Here is a 16,781-nt window from a genome sequence, read left to right on the forward strand (position 1 = left end):
GTCTAGTTGGCAGCAGGTATCATGTGGCATGCCCCAGGGTCAGTCCTGGGTCCGATTTTGTTCAACATCTTCATTAATAATCTGGATGGATTGCACCCTCAGCAAGTTCTATTTCATCCTTAGCCATAACAATTTTATATTCAACAATCACTTTGTCCAAACACTGGGAACAGCCATGGGTACTAGGGTAGTTCCCCAACATGCCAATTACTTCATGGGCCACCTTGAAGAATTTCTAGCCAAATACATCATAAAATTAATGAATACATGAGATACATCAATGATTTTCATCCTCTGGACAGACAACTTCAACTACCTCATAGATTTCCACCACAACTTCAATAACCACCACCCCATACATTAACTCACTCAGGAACACTCCCACACTAGCACCATCTTCCGGACATCATGATCAGCTTCAACCAGTGGAACTCTACAGACAACTATATATAAGAAACCCTTGGATCACTACACTTACCTTCACGATCCAGTAACCATCCCAAACACACCAAAAATCTGTTGTCTACAGCCGGGACTCAGATACCACAGAATATGTTCCACACTCAGAACCACCTTTACCAAACAAAAGACACTCCACCAGAGAAGTAGATCACATCATGGAATGGTCCACCAAATACCTCTGCTTCTATTCAGAAATAAACCCTCCTGCAACCATATACCCTGAGTTGATACCTACCACCCCACATGGAACCCACCCAGAGTATCACTGAAGAACTACGACTCATACTCGATGGGGACCCCATCTTGAAGGAAGTCTTTCCTGAACCACTCTTCTGGCCTTCAAACAACCTCCCCGAGCTATCATCTGAAGCAAGCTCCCCACAGACCAAGACACACTAGCTCTAAGGGGCACCAACCCTGCCAAACCACAGATGCAAAATCTGCAAACATATTCCACAGCTACAATGATCAACATCCCCTATAGTACATCTTTGAAGATCCATGGGTCCTACATATGCCTATCACAACACATTATAAACCTCACTGAGTGCACTAAAAGCTCCAATAACAACTGTATGGTGAAACCAGACAATCACTACACTCTCGAATGAACTCACACAGGAAATGATGACAAAAACACTATCACCTGCAGCTGAACGCTTTTCACAAAGCACTATCTGAACTTTCAGTTCTCACGCTCAAAGGAAAACTGCACAGCTCTTTCAAAAGACGAGCATGGGAGCTTAAATTCATAACTTTGTTAGACACTAAAAAGCATGGTCTTAATAAAGACACTGGATTTAAATTTATTACAGCTATCTGTAACCCACTAGCCCCCCGTTTTAGTCCTATGACTGCAGGGGTGTTAGAATACATGCTCACTTCTTATGTAAACTGTCTGTTTGATCTTGTATTTAGTTGTGATACTTTAAGTACCTTCCTGAGACCTGAGGAAGAGCTGTGTGTGGCAAGAAGCTTGTCCTTCTCATCAACAGAAGTTGGTCCAATAAAAGATATTACCTCGCTCACCTTGTCTCTCTAAGATCCTGGTAATGACAAGGCTACAATAATACTGCATATTCAGATGTAGAAACAGTCCCATCAGAAAGTATAATGTACAACAGAAATTCCCAAATTGTTGCCTGTGGACAGCAGGGCTGTTGCCTCTGCCCACTTGATTCAGCTCCAGCCAGGAGCTCTGTGGAAGGGAAGAGCTGTCACTATAAAAAACTGCTGTTTGATAAACAGATGGTAGTTTGGCCAGAAGCTACAGAGCATGGAGCTGATACCTGAACACTGATACCTTGTTTCCCTCCAAATGGGTTCTGAAAGCCAGGCAGGCCAGGCACACCTTAGCTCGCTCGCATTGATGTTACTGAGTTCCAATATGATCCAGGAAGCTCCTAATACGTTGAGAGCTGACAATATCTAGAAAACCAATTATTCTGTATCCGTTTGTGGCTGGTGGGCTCTCTACCCAAGCTTCCAGACTGGTACGATTGAACAGAAGAACTGGATTTTAAAACAATTCATCTTTGATTCTACAGAAATTGATTACACTCACCTGGAAAAGATTCCTTCTTACTATATGTGAGTGATTTTTCAAACCCTGCTGCTACATACAGAGGCTTTAACAGTTGCATCAGAACACTGTACACTAATTTCTGAGGAAGAAAATGCAATGCACATACTTAAATATCACTAAAATGTGCACCAATTCTAAAGATATATATAGATATAGATATATATAATAGAACCTGCTTGCTCTAAACTCCGCTACAGAGCAAACTCCATTTACAGTTAAGTCCTTCAATACACAAAAAGCAATTGTGCTTGCAGTAAATCCCTCTTTCGAAGTTGCTTTATAAAATAAATGGATTCACTGTTAGAGAACCCAGGGGCAAATCTGACCATTAAAAATTGTTAAACATTGTGTGATAATAACTCAGAGTTAATTGAACAAAGTAGGATATGCCATTATGTGGAGTTATGCAAATGTTACACTGTTTGGGGGAAAATTATTAATCCTCTGTTGCCTGGAATTTAAAAAAAATGCATTTCACCATAAACGCCTGCCTTAACACCAACAGATAATGCAAGTTACCTATAGCTATGACTGTTTTCATGTTTCTCCCCGCCCTCTTCTACATAGTGTGTGATCCAAGAGACCACAACATTGCTCAATCAAGCAGACTAACTGGTAAATGCTACTGCAATCCCCAGACTATTGAGGGATTTCAGCTCTACCAATAAGGTCGGGTAGTTTCAGTCACTATCAGCAAACTGACTTGGGGGCAAAGAATCAGGGAAATTAGAATGAAATTGACTCAGATTTATATTTAGATGCAAATGTGTTCTCTTTTGTTGTCTTTCATTCCCTAATTCCAACCGACCAAATATATTCAGTCAATCCCATGTAATCTGCACTAGCAGCAAGGGTATGAATTAAGCAAATTCCTCCCTTCAGAAACCTGTCTCCTCCCCCAAGCCTCATATGTAAAATTGTATGTCAAGGGTGGTTTCTGCTCAAGTCTTTGAACAAACATCTATAAACCTCAGTGTAAAACCTATCAGTCTTAGTCCAGTGAAAAAGAAATCTCAAAGATTAAGTTTTGGCAGTAACTAAAGAGGAACACATGATATGCACTTATCAAGTATTTTGTTTTAAATGGATATATTCCTAAACTGTAAGCCTTTTGGAACAGAAATGTGTCTGTACAGTGCCTAATATGAGGGAGTCTCCTGATCCTGATGGGGCCTCAATAGCTGGATCAAAAACTTGCCAAAGAGTAAATGAGAACAGGGAGCCATCATGAAATGGGGTGTTTCCAGTGAGGGTTCTGCAGGTATCAGTACTAGGCCCAATGCTATTCAATATTTTTATCAATGATCTGGAAATAAATATAAAACCACTGATGATAAAATTTGTGGCTGACACAAAGATTTGGGGAATGATAAATAACGATAAGGAATGGGCAGTCAGATGAAGTGATCTGGATCAGACATAAGCTGAGCCCATTGAAACAAAATGTGTTTTAATACAGTCAAATGCAATGTCATTCATCTAGAAACAAAGAATGTATGATTGAAAAGGACTTAAGGGTCAGAGTGGACAAGCAACTCAACATGAGCTACTAGAGCTGTGGAGAAAAGGGCTATCCTTTAAATATTTAACCTGGGTATTACTGAAGTGCTTTTACCACTATATATTCGGCACCGGGATAATAAATACTGCATACTGTTATAGGATGTACATTTTCTAAAGGATATTGAAAAATTGGAGAGGATACAGAAAAAAGCCTAAAAATAATTAGAGGGCTGGAGAAAGGGCTTGCAGTGAGACTTGAAGAGCTAGATATATTTAGCTTATCAGAAAGAAGACTGAGGTGTGACTTGATTTGAGTGTATAAATACCTTCACAGGGAGAAAATACCAAGTACAAAAGGGCTCTTTAATCTAGTGAAGAAAAGTATAACAAGCACCAAAGGATGGATGCTGAAAATTAGAATTAAGGAAGATTTTTTTGTTTTTAACAGTGAGGGTGATTAACCACTAGAACAATATTACCAGAGAAGGGGTAGATTCTACAACTGTTGATGTTTTCAAATCAAGAATGGATGACTTTCTAGAACATATGCTCTAGTCAAACAAAAGTCATTGGTCTCAATGAGAGGCAAATGTGTGAAATTCTATGGCCTGTGTTATACAGGAGGTCAGATTAGTTGATCTAATGGTCCTTTCTGATTCAATTCTGTCAAATGTTTCAGGACTAAATTAAACTTCCAGTTGGCCACCAGAATTGATACAAGAACAGATCTTTGCCACTATTTTGACAACATGAGGATGAGAAACTAAAAACTCTCTTTTCTGGAAGAAGCTCAGAGAGCTTAAAATTCAAATCACTTGAGGCCTTAAGGATGAGGCTCAGTCCTTTAAAGCAGCCATTGAGCAAAAGGTGAAGATAATCTTGACCAATACTGATTTTTCACTGAGGCTGTGTCATCCCAGGGTTTGAAAACATGACAGATGCAGTAATAAGCCTTTGGATGGCGAATCTTGTAGAATCCTCTCTAGCTTGAAGGAGGTCATTCACCAACTGGTCAGGATAACTGAAGTTACAATGGTTCACCTGTTTCTGTCTGCCAATCGAAAGGTAGCAGCATGTCCTGGCTCCATGACAGATTACTAACCTATGCTGTGGCAGCAACTGGACTGCTCTCTGGGTGATCCAACTTTTTGTCTATATTAGAACATGATCAGAAGGTTTCCTAAATAGTGGAATACATTAATTCACTCCTTTCTCAGGTACACTTTTAGCACCACCAAAATTGTGACAGTTACTGTATTCGAAAAGGTGCTTCCCAAGTAATTGGTTGTACTCCCACTCTCTTTAGAAACCAGTCTCCAAGAATAGGAACCATGAGTAGAATCTCAATTCTGTGGGGAAAAGGCTACATCTCACTACAACAGCTACAAAAAAAAACATGAAGTAAAGTTCAGCTGAAAACAAGGCCCCTCGAAGTTGTCTCAAATTGGACACCCAAAACTGAGGCACCTAAAATCTCTAGTTATGTTTGAAAATTTAGTCTCCTGTTCCTAACCATTCAATAACTTCTCAGGCAATGAATGTATGCCCCACCAATTCTTCTTCTTATTTTTCTGTGGTATGAATGATCATATACTAAATACATTATGAGCTAGTTCCCTCAGTTTGAAACTTCAGGACTTTGATGTCGCTTTTTTGCTCTAGCAATGTGACAAATTAATTGGCGTGCTTGCATTTATCATTAAAAATCTTCCATGTTTGAAATAAGGTTTCAAACATGGCCTCTTCTTGCTGCTTCTCAATCAATATTGAAAACTTTTTACCTGTTTATGTTGATAGGGCCAATCATGTTCAATACCTATTATAAAAGGAACAATCAACTCTGCTAGAAAGAGAGAAGACCACATTTTGTTACAACAAGTAATACACTTGGGCGTTTATCTATAGCAATGGAAAAAGCATTTTTAATATTACTTCAGGAGGAACCTGGGAAAAGCCATGTTTGACACAATATTAAACATGGCTTCACTTCCTAGTGACAAGGCTTGCAAGGGGGAAATATGATTTATAGAAACAGACAGACAGTCCTATACTGGACTATGGCTGAATGGAAGGATGTGTGCATTGGCCTGGTCACTAAACAAGTAAGATTAGAAAGGATGACCACATAGTTTTGTGCTTCTTTGGCCTCTTGTCTTAGACTTTCAAAGTTTGTGTCTGTGTTATGGGATGAAGAAGGGACTGTAACTGACCTGTTCTCCTAGTATGAAGTGAAGTTGCAAAAAAATTGTTTGGCATAAATAAAAAGTACTGAAAGAAACAGGAGTTTTAAAAAAAAATCAGCTGGAAGAAAATCAGATCAGATATAAAGAAAACAAAGACTTCCAGGGTAAATAAAACTCTGAAGTAAATTCAAAATCAGGAGATTAAAATCTAGTTATATGATGTTTTGTGCGTATAAAAAATGAAGGAAGAGGACATGGGTACAATGTGTCTTCCCTTACAACAAGAATCCTACTGCTGACAAAGTGTTCCATTTATTACCTGTGCTCCCTGGAGTTAAAGCAATGATGCCGTTCTTTTTCCTCTGTCTCCTCAGAGAAAGACACAATGTGGTTCCAGTCACATCTGTCTGTATTATAGACTCAGCACATGGTATACAGATTGCTACAAAAGCAAAGTGTGCTTCATCATATGTAAATCTGTCCTAATTACAATCACACACACAGGATATAACAACATAGCTTTTCTATGCTCAGCTGTAGCAGCCAGATACTCACAAAGATGGGTCTTGGACCAGATCTTTAAGGTTATCCCACTGCGGGTCTTCAGCAAGGTTCCTGAAGCAACTGTCGCTCACTAAAAAAGAGAAACACAAGAAATGAAAATTTGAGAACAGTGTACAGTTTTTGTCAGGCAAATAATATTTGTTTGTTTGGCAGACTGTTTATTTAAAGGAAAGCTCAGAGCTCATCTATTAAATTACTTTTCAGTGAAGTTTCACCTAATTTAGATATGTTGACTAAAACACAAAAAGGTCAAAAAAACTTGTCATGAGGCGGATCATTAAGTGCCTCAGCTAGGTCCCTCAATATTCCTAAATCCCTTGTTCTGACAAGCCAACCACACAATCTCATCAAACGTGACATTGGAGGTGTTAATATACACAAATAGGACAAATTATAGTGTACTTGTGTCAATCACACAATTCAATACACTAAAGGGTTGGAAATATTGAGAATTGCTATATTTTAACATTTCATTTTAAGTTTTCAGTAGTTTACAGTATTAATTGTTTACTTGAATTGCAGTTAAATACAATAATTTAGACAGTATAATTATAAATACAACTTGTAAATGATAATAAAATTGTGTTTAAAACAGTTCCAGTAGAATAAGCCACCTAGGAGAATTACCATAATAATTCAAGACAACGAATTACATAGGAGATTAAGTTTAAAAGAACATTATTCATGTATTTTTGTTTTGTTTTCTGAAAAATGTTTGTTGTTTGAACCTGGAGCCCAAAAGCTACTTTTTGCATAATTCCGTCTTCATATATGGACCCTCAGTACTCTTTGTAGCATTATTATAGTGTAGTACTTTGCATTTGTACTTACTGAATTTCATCCCATGTATCTGAGACCATTTCTTCAATTTGTCAAGATTATTCTGAATTCTAATCTTGTCCTTCAAAATGCTTCCAATTTGGTATCATCCACAAACTTTGTAACTGTACTCTCTGTGCCATTATCTAAATCATTTATGAATACATTAAACAGTACTGGATCTAGGACAGATCCCTGTGGGACCCCACTCAAAATGCTCTTCCAGCAGTTGTGCACTCACCTTATAGTAATTTTGTCTAGGCTATATTTTCCTAGTTTGCTTATGAGGGGATCATGTGAGACAGCATCAAAAGCCTTACTAAAGTCAAGCTATATCACATCTACTGCTTCCACACCAAGTGTTGTTACCCAGTCAGAGAAGGATATTAAGTTGGTTTGACAGGAGTTGTTCTTGACAAATCTAAGGCATTACTTATTAACTTTTAGATGCTTACAAATTGATTATTTATTCATTATCTTTCTGGGTACCAAAGTTAAACTGACTGGTCTATAATTCCCTAGGTGAGCCTTATTCCCCTTTTTATAGATAGGCAGTATATTTGCCATTTTCCAGTCCACCAGGATCTCTCCTGCCCTTTATAAGTTCTCAAAGACAATCACAAATGATTCAGAGATCTCTTCAGTCAGTTTCTTAAGTATTCTAGGTTGTATTTCATCAGATGATACTTGGAATCATCTAACCTGTCTAAATAATTCTTAGCTAGTTCTTTCCCTATTTTAGCCTCAGATGCTACACCACTTACACCGATGTTCAGTAGGTTAGTCATCCGTTCACTGCTAACCTTTTTGGTGAAAACTGAAACAAAAAGGCATTTAACCCTTAAGCCACTGTTGCATTTTCTGTTATTGTTTTTCCCTACTCATTGAACAATGGGCTTACTCTGTCCTTGATCTTCCTCTTGCTTCTCATGTAATTGTAAAAAAAAAAAAAAAAAAAAAAAAAAGTTTAAATGCCCTAGCAAGTTTAATCTCATTTTGTGCCTTGGCCTTTTTAATTTTGTTCCTATATACTTGGCTTCTGTTTTTTGTTTTTTTTCCTAATTCAAAACCAGTTTATTGTGCTAGAAATTACTAAGTGAAATTATATCCTCTGTGTTATGCAAGAAGTCAGACTAGATGATCATTACAGTCCTTTCTGGCCTGAAAAATCTATAACTATCATACTGGTCTCTTAGGGCTATTGGTAGCCAATGCAAGTAAGAGCAATCCTCAATGCAGACAGACAGCCTAAGATCCTTGTGTTTAGAGTCAAGTTCTCAGAGACTTTGAACAGGATATTTATGGAAATGCATTCCCCAGGAGAATATTTGCCATCTTGATTCAAAACAGGGTTTTGAAGCTGTGCTCTGGCTCTGCAAAAACCTGCAGCTCCACTGCTCCGGAGCTGCTCCATGCTCCAGCTCTGGGCTCCGCTCCAAAGCCCTGATTCAAAATGTAATGTTTATTGAAAGATGCTGATTTTTGTTACAAATGCATGTAGAGTTTTAACTTAAGTGTTCTACAATACAGGTTTTATGGAGTATCACAGGATTATTAAGCTGCATCTCTCAAATCACTAATACAGTAATTAGCTAGGCTTCTGATCTGAACACAGCATAAAAGAACACCTCCTTGTACATTTGGAGAAAGCAAAACAAAGATAAATAATTAAAATGTACTTGCACCACTGAATATTGCACGCACATTAACCAATCAAAATATAAAACAAAATAAATGCATAAAAATAAACATGCAAAAACGAAATACCTACATAAATATTGTGAGCATAGATTAAACTTGTTAATCTTGACCAGGAAGGAACTAAATAAAAGCTTCACATTCATATATAGATTATCAGCCAAGGGTTTGTATGCTTACAAATCCTATCAAACGAAGCAATGAAACCTTCAAAGCTGAAACGCCACCACACAACAAGGCACCTGGAGTATATAGATAAATCTAGAGTCTTTTTCAATGAAAGAAGAAGAATATAACTGAAAGAAAACTCAAATGACAAACATAACATCGGTTCTGGAAAAGGCTCTGCTTCGGACTGCAGAGAGTAAAATCCCACACCATTGGAGAAGTACCGATTCTTCCAGCTGCTGTAGAAACATGCAAAGAGATAGTAAGTGAAGATGCAGCACAGAAACTTAAGGCCATACTACTTTAAAACAATACAGTTAGTAGGAGAATTGAAGAGCTTTCAAATGATGTAAAATGCCAACTAACTGAAAGTCTATGTACATGTGAAGAGTTTATAATTCAGCTTCACAAGACAACCGATATTGGTAATGCAGCATAATTATTAGTTTTTGTTTGTTAGGTTTGGCTGGGGGGAATTTTAGATGATTTTCATTTTTGTCAGGAATTACCAGAACAGACAACAGGTCAGGAAATAGTCAAATTATCGGATATTTAATGAAAGCTGAATTGCTGAATTGGGAGAAGTGTGTTGCTGTTTGCATGGACGGTGATGCTGCTACAGCAGGCAATAAGGGTGGTGTTGTTACAAGAATATGAGCCATAAACCCACAGGTAATTGTAACACACTATATGTTGCATTGCCGGGCCTTTGCATCAAAGAAAATGGAACCCGAATTACAAGATTTGCTAAATGCTGCTGTGACAGTTGTGAATTTTGTAAAGCCCTGGCCTTTGACTTCATGCCTTTTTGCAAAACTGTGTTTAGAAATGGGTGTCGGACATGACAAATTATTGTTTCATTCAGAAGTGTGTTGGCTATCTCACAGCAGAGTGTTGGAAAGAGTTTCTGAGCTTCACAAAGAGCCGCTGGATTTTCTGTCTGTGCACAATCACAAGATTGCCACACACCTTTCTGATCTGATATGGATCATGAAGCTGGCATACCTCACAGATATTTTTAACTAGTTGAATGCACTAAACCTGTCCACACAACGGGGGTGATACAACCATATTTGACGTGAGTGACAAGACTGCAGCTTTTCAGAAAGAAATGGAGATTTGGAAAACTAGGCTGAGCAGTGGAATCTCAGAGATGTTTCCACTATTGACAGAATTTCTGGATACTAATAGCATCACAACTGACTGCATGAGACACAGAATCATTGCTCAACTTTCAATAATATAAGCATGGAGGAATATAATTGAGTTCGGGATCCATTCTCAACTTTTGCTATGTCATCTTTCCATTGGAGTGGAAAAGCAGGACAGGAGCTGCTCGAACTATCCTGTGACTGAACAGTGAAAATTAAGTTTCAGGAATAGACAACTTGACAGTTTTGGCCAACTGTTGCTACAGAGTACCCAATTTTAGTTACAGAAGCAATGAAAGTGTCACTACCTTTCCCAATAACATATTTTATATATGAAGACAAAGTTCAGGTCCTGACTGGACAAGAAGAATGATTTATGAGTTTACTTGTCAATCATCACACCAAGAATAGACAGACTACAGTAAGACGTAGGCACACCCATCTTACTGATTACCTATAAGTACTCCAATACTCTTTTTCTTAAAGCATTATTAATAGAACATGTTTATATGAAGTAAACATATATTTTGTCAATCAGTTTCTCAGTTGGGGGGGTCCATGATTAACACTGAATTTGAAAGAGGTACGTCAACAAAAAAAGTATCAGAACTTCAGCCTTAGTATAAGAGTTTCCTTACAATAAACAGTATTTTATGAAGATTAAATTTTCTTATAAATTATTCCTTTTTGTTTTGTTTTTTTAAATGTCAAGTATCTTATATCATATTCTTTTTAGGAAATTCTATCTTAAGAAAACGTCTTGATCTTTTTTGGTCTAGCTGTCTCCATGGTGTTTTTCTCTGAACGTTCCACAGCAGAATTTGATTTCTTTCACCTTTATATAGAATTTTCTCTTAGAATCATCATTTGTATTACACTATTGCCCAGAAGTCCCAATTCAGATTCAGGTCCCATTGTTCTGGGCACTATTCACATATATAGTGAGAGAGAGTCCCTGACCAAATACGCGTATAGTCTAAAGTCCTGATCCAGTAAATACTTGTGTACATGAGCGGCTCCTCTTTAAAAGATGGGTACTCACCTTTGTAATTGTTGTTCTTTGAGATGTGTTGCTCATATCCATTCCAGTTAGGTGATTCCCAAGCCTTACCTAGGCGGTGGGGTTGGAGTGAGTTGTTGCAGAGTGCAACACGGCGGAAGCCGAAGGCTGCATCATCCCTAGACTGCTGAACCAGGGCATAGTGGGAGGCAAGGTGTGGACCAAGGATCAGGTCGCTGCACGACAGATTTCATGAATGGGCACGTGAGTGAGGAAAGCAGCCGATGAGGTCTGAGCCTGGTGGAGTGCCGCAGTCACGTGGCCCGAGGGGACGTGAGCCAAGTCGTAACAGGCGCGGATGCACAACGTTACCCAGGAGGAAATCCACTGCGAGGAGACAGGTAGCTCCTTGATACTCTCAGCCACCGCAACAAAGAGTTGGGGGGGTTCTGCTGAATGGCTTAGTTCGCTCGATATAAAAGGCGAGCGCTCTACGGACGTCTAGGGAATGTAGCTGCTGCTCCCTGCGAGACGAATGCGGTTTTGGGAAGAAGACAGGGAGGAAGATCTCCTGGTTAACGTGGAAGGCCGATACCACTTTGGGGAGAAAGGCCGGATGCAGTCGCAACTGCACCTTGTCCCTGTGGAACACAGTATACAGGGGATCCACCGTGAGGGCCCGAAGTTCCGAGACCCGTCTCGCGGATGTGATGGCACCAGGAAAGCGATTTTACCAGGAGAGATAGAGAAGGGAGCAAGTTGCTAATGGTTCAAAAGGAGGGGACATGAGTCTGGCAAGAACTAGGTTAAGGTCCCATGTAGGGGCAGGGCGGCATACTTGAGGGTAGAGGCGCTCTAGGCCCTTAAGGAACCTAGACACCATCGGATGAGAAAACACTGAGCAGCCATCCTCCCCTGGGTGGAATGTAGAGATGGCTGCCAAATGGACCCTCAGAGATGATACCGCCAGGCCCTGTTGTTTGAGGGACCAGAGGTAATCCAAGATGTTGGATATGGAGACCTCGGCGGGAAGGAAGTTCCGCTCCACGCACCAGCACGCAAAACGCTTCCACTTGGCCAAATATGTCGCTCTAGTGGAAGGCTTCCTGCTACCCAGGAGTACCTGTTGCACTGGGGTGGAGCAATGCAGCTCAGACTGGGTCAGCCACACAGGAGCCATGCCGTGAGGTGGAGCGACTGAAGGTCCAGGTGATGGAGCTTGCCGTGGTCCTGGGTGATCAGGTCCAGGTGAAGAGGCAGGGGAACACGGTCGGCTATGGATAGGTCTAGCAACATGGTGTACCAGTGCTGTCGAGGCCACGCTGGAGCTAACATGATCAAGCGGGCTTTGTCCCTGCGTACTTTCAGTAGGACCTTGTGAACAAGCGGAAATGGTGGAAAGGCATAGAGCAGGTGCGTCGTCCACTTCACAAGGGGAACCCGGTGAGAGGCCGCCACTGAACCCGGTGAGAGGCCTTGAAAGGAGCAGAATGTCTGGCATTTCCTGTTCCCGCGAGATGCAAATAGGTCTATCTGGGGAAATCCCCACTTCCGGAAGTGAGAAAGAGCAACGTCCGGGTGAAGGGACCATTCCTGGGAAAGGAAGGATCTGCTGAGGCGATCCGCCAGTGTGTTCCGAACTCCCAGGAGAAAGGATGCGATGAGGTGTATAGAATGGGCTATGCAGAAGTCCCATAGTCGTAAGGTTTCTGACACAGGGGTGAAGATCTCGTGCCGCCCTGCTTGTTTATATAGTGCATGGCCGTTGTGTTGTCGGTGAATACTGACACACAACGGCTCTGCAAGTGTTGTCGGAATGTCTGACAAGCGAGGCGGACCGCTCTCAGCTCCCGGACATTGATGTGGAAGTCCAGCTCGTGAGATGACCAACGGCCTTGGGTGCGTAGGTGCCCGAGGCGAGCCCCACACCGAGGGATGATGCGTCCGTTGTCAGGGACGCCGAGGGCTGGGACGGATGGAACGGGAGCCCCGCCCACACCATGGAGGGATCCAGTCACCACTGGAATGAGGTCTAGGACGGTCGAGGGAATGGTGACGACCATGTCCATAGGATCCCTGGCTGGACAGTATTGCGAGTTGAGCCAGGACGGGAGGGGCCGTAGGCGCAGTCTTGCGTAGTTCGTTACGAACGTGCAGGCTGCCATGTGGCCCAAGAGAGGGAGGCAAGTGCGTACCGAAGTCAACGGCACCACTTGCAGCCTCCGGATGATGGCCGTCAGAGCCTGGACCGTGGCAGTGATAGGCAGGTTTTGGCAATAGTCGAGTCCAGGGTGGCACCATAAACTCTATCCTCTGAGTGGGGATTAGAGTCGATTTTTCCACACTGATCATTAGACCTAGATGTAAGGAAAAGGTTCTTGACAATGCGGACGTGACTGAGGACTCGCGTCTCGGAGGTCCCGTGGATAAGCCAGTCATCTAGATACGGAAACACGTGTATCCGACTGCGGCGAAGGTGGGTGACGACTACAGCCAGACATTTGGTGAATACTCTTGGGGCTGTAGAGAGGCCGAAAGGGAGGACCGCGAACTGGAAATGTTGCTGGTTGACCACGAACCGGAGGAACCACCTGTGAGGTGGGAAGATGGCTATGTGGAAGTAGGCATCTTGCATGTCGAGGGCGGCATACCAGTCTCCAGGATCCAGGGATGGGATAATGGTCCCCAGGGATACCATACGGAACTTCAACTTTACCATGCATCTGTTGAGTTCCCAAAGATCGAGGATTGGTCTGAGACCTCCCTTGGCCTTGGGGATTAGGAAGTAGCGGGAATAAAACCCCTTGCCCTGCTCGTGCTCTGGTACCTCCTCTATGGCTCCTTTGGCGAGGAGCGTTTGCACCTCCTGTAGGAGGAGTTGCTCGTGAGAGGGGTCCCTGAAGAGGGACCAGGGAGGGGGATGGAAGGGGAGGTTGAAATAAATTGTAGGTGGTATCCAAGTTCCAACGTGCGTAGCACCCAACGATCTGATGTTAGCTAGGACCACGCAGGGAGGAAAAAGAAAAGACGGCTGGAAAAGGACAGGGACAGATCCTTTAAAGAAACTGGTATAACGTCCTCAGGTGCACCTTCAAAGGAAGGTTTTGGCCCGGAAGAAGGCTTGGAGGAGCTTTGGTTCTGGCCCCCTTGATTGCGCCGATTGCCTTCGGCGGCCGTTTCTGCCTCGCCTTCTGGCGAAGTCTTGCCTCTGCTGGGGTTGAGGGTAAGGGCGGTGCTGTTAGGGTCGGAAGGGCCTGCACTGAGTTACCGGCGTGTGCATCCCTAACGAGCGCATAATGACCCTGTTGTCTTTTAGGCTCTGCAGACTAGGGTCAGTTTTGTCCAAAAACAGCCCTTGGCCCTCAAATGGAAGGTCCTGAATAGTGTGCTGGAGCTCCGGGGGGAGGCCGGAGACCTGCAGCCACGAGATACGGCGCATAGTCATGCCAGAGGCCAGAGTCCTGGCGGCTGAGTCTGCGGCGTCCAGGGAAGCCTGGAGGGAAGTTCTCGCGACCTTTTTCCCCTCATCGAGGATCGCCGAGAACTCCTGTCGTGCGTCCTGTGGAAGCAGCTCCTTAAATTTGTCCGCTGCCCCCCAGGTGTTGTAGCTATAGCGGCTAAGAAGGGCTTGCTGGTTGGACACATGGAGCTGGAGGGCCCCCGCAAAGTAAACTTTTTGCCCGAGCAAGTCCATGCGCCTCGCGTCCTTCGATTTAGGGGCTGGGGCCTGCTGGCCATGGCGCTCCCTCTCGTTGACCGACTGGACGATGAGGGAGCAAGGAGGAGGATGTACATATAGATATTCATAACCCTTTGAGGGCACCATGTATTTGCGCTCTACCCCTCGCGCAGCGAGCAGAACAGAGACCGGAGACTGCCAGATTGTAGTGGCATTGGCTTGTATGGTCTTAATAAATGGGAGGGCCACTTTAGTGGGGGCATCTGATGACAATATGTCCACCATTGGGTCTTGGACCTCCGGGACCTCCTCGGCTTGCAAGTTCATGTTCTGTGAAACATGCCTGAGGAGGTCCTGGCGGGCCCTGAGGTCAATTGGAGGAGGGCTGGCCGATGAGGTTCCAGCTACAGCCTCGTCAGGGGAGGATGAAGAGGAGAGACCTGGAACGAGCGGGTCTGATGAGGGCTCCGCCTGGTGGATCGTGTCCGTCTCCCTGAGGAGCTCGGAGCCCTGAGGCTGGGTCAACCCTTCGTCCATAGGAGGAGGGAGAGCACAGGTAATCGTGGCCTCCGGTACCCTGTGCTCTGAGGCCGTCAAGCGCTGTGGACCTGGGAGAGGGCCTTGGGCCTGATGGTACGCCCAAGGCGTCCAGAATCCCCACTGCTGCGCTCCATGATCTTGAGGCTGGGGCTCACTGAACAAGGCAGCAGGCACGTCGGTGTCTGGGGCGTATGCACTATCCGCCTGAGAAGACATGGACGGCTGTCGGGACGGCCCTGGAGGAGCCGAACGAGGCTGGTATGAGTCCCTCACTCCTGTCGTTGGGGATCTCCTCGGTGCCAGGGATCAGTACCGGGAATCGTATTGGTGCCGAGACCGGGACCTGCAACCAGCGCAGTGCCAGGAGGTCGACCTGGATCTCGAGCGTCTGCGGTAGGACCGGCTGCGAGTATCTCAATGCCAGGAGCGGTGCCTAGAGCCGGAGCGGCATCAAGAGTACCGACCGGGATGAGAGGTGGATCTGTGCCGCGAGTACGACCGGTGCCGCCTGGGTGAGCGGTTCCAGGACTGCGAGCGGCATCGAGATTGGGACCAACCATGAGACCTTGAGCCGTGCCGGGACCTGGATCGAGACCGGTGCCGGCTCATCGACTCCAGCGAAGGAGGCCTCATAGCGGCAGGCTTGCCTCTGGAATGCAGAACCTGCACCGGTGGTGCCGGGGGTTGAGGCAGGGCAGACTCAGTCATCGCAATCAGGTCCCTGGCCAAGGAGAATGTCTCCGGCATGGAGGGGACCGTCAGCTCGACCATGGGTCTCACCGGGGAGCTCTCCTGGACCGGACTCGACGGCCCTCTCGAGACTGGAGTCGATGGTACCACGGTCATCGGTGCCACAGCAGGGGTAGGTGCCGGGCAATCCGAACGAGTCTTCACTGAAGGTGTGGAGGAAGCTGAAGGCCGTCGGTCAGGTCCCTGTGCTGGAGAAGGCCGGTGCCGAGGTGTGTTGGCGGAGCGGGCGTGGTCCGGGTGCCGGGGGAGCGCTGTCTGCGCTTGGTGCCGAGGATGGAGGGTTAAGGGCTGGCTCCATGAGGAGAGTCTTTAAGCAAAAGTCCCTCTCCTTTTTAGTCCGCGGCTTAAAGGCCTTGCAAATGCGGCACTTGTTGGAGATGTGCGATTCCCCGAGGCACTTTAGGCAAGAGTTGTGGGGATTGCTCGTGGGCATTGGCTTCTTACAGGCTGAGCATGGTTTAAACCCTGGTGAACCGGGCATGGGCCCGGGTACGGGGAAGGGCTAGAGCCCAAACCCTGCTAAACTATGTACAACAACTAACTAACAACTATAAATCTAATTATACTATGGATTAAGTCAACTATATACAATAAGAGATCAAATGAATGAAGAGAAGCTAGGGAAGTGGAGGACAGCTAAGCCGCGCTCCACTGTTCCAATGACCGACACGGGTGGTAA

General features: G+C 44.2%; 1 protein-coding gene across 1 annotated transcript in view; it reads right to left on the minus strand.

Moving 5' to 3' along the window:
* The window catches only part of GPHN (gephyrin), a 562,913-nt gene that overhangs the window by 396,224 nt on the left and 149,908 nt on the right, over positions 1–16,781 (minus strand). The window contains 1 exon segment of the mRNA XM_030559799.1: positions 6,289–6,367. Coding sequence (XP_030415659.1) covers positions 6,289–6,367 — 79 coding nt within the window.

The sequence above is a fragment of the Gopherus evgoodei genome, chromosome 4 (assembly GCF_007399415.2).
Source record: "Gopherus evgoodei ecotype Sinaloan lineage chromosome 4, rGopEvg1_v1.p, whole genome shotgun sequence".
In the NCBI taxonomy this organism is placed as follows: Eukaryota; Metazoa; Chordata; order Testudines; family Testudinidae; genus Gopherus; species Gopherus evgoodei.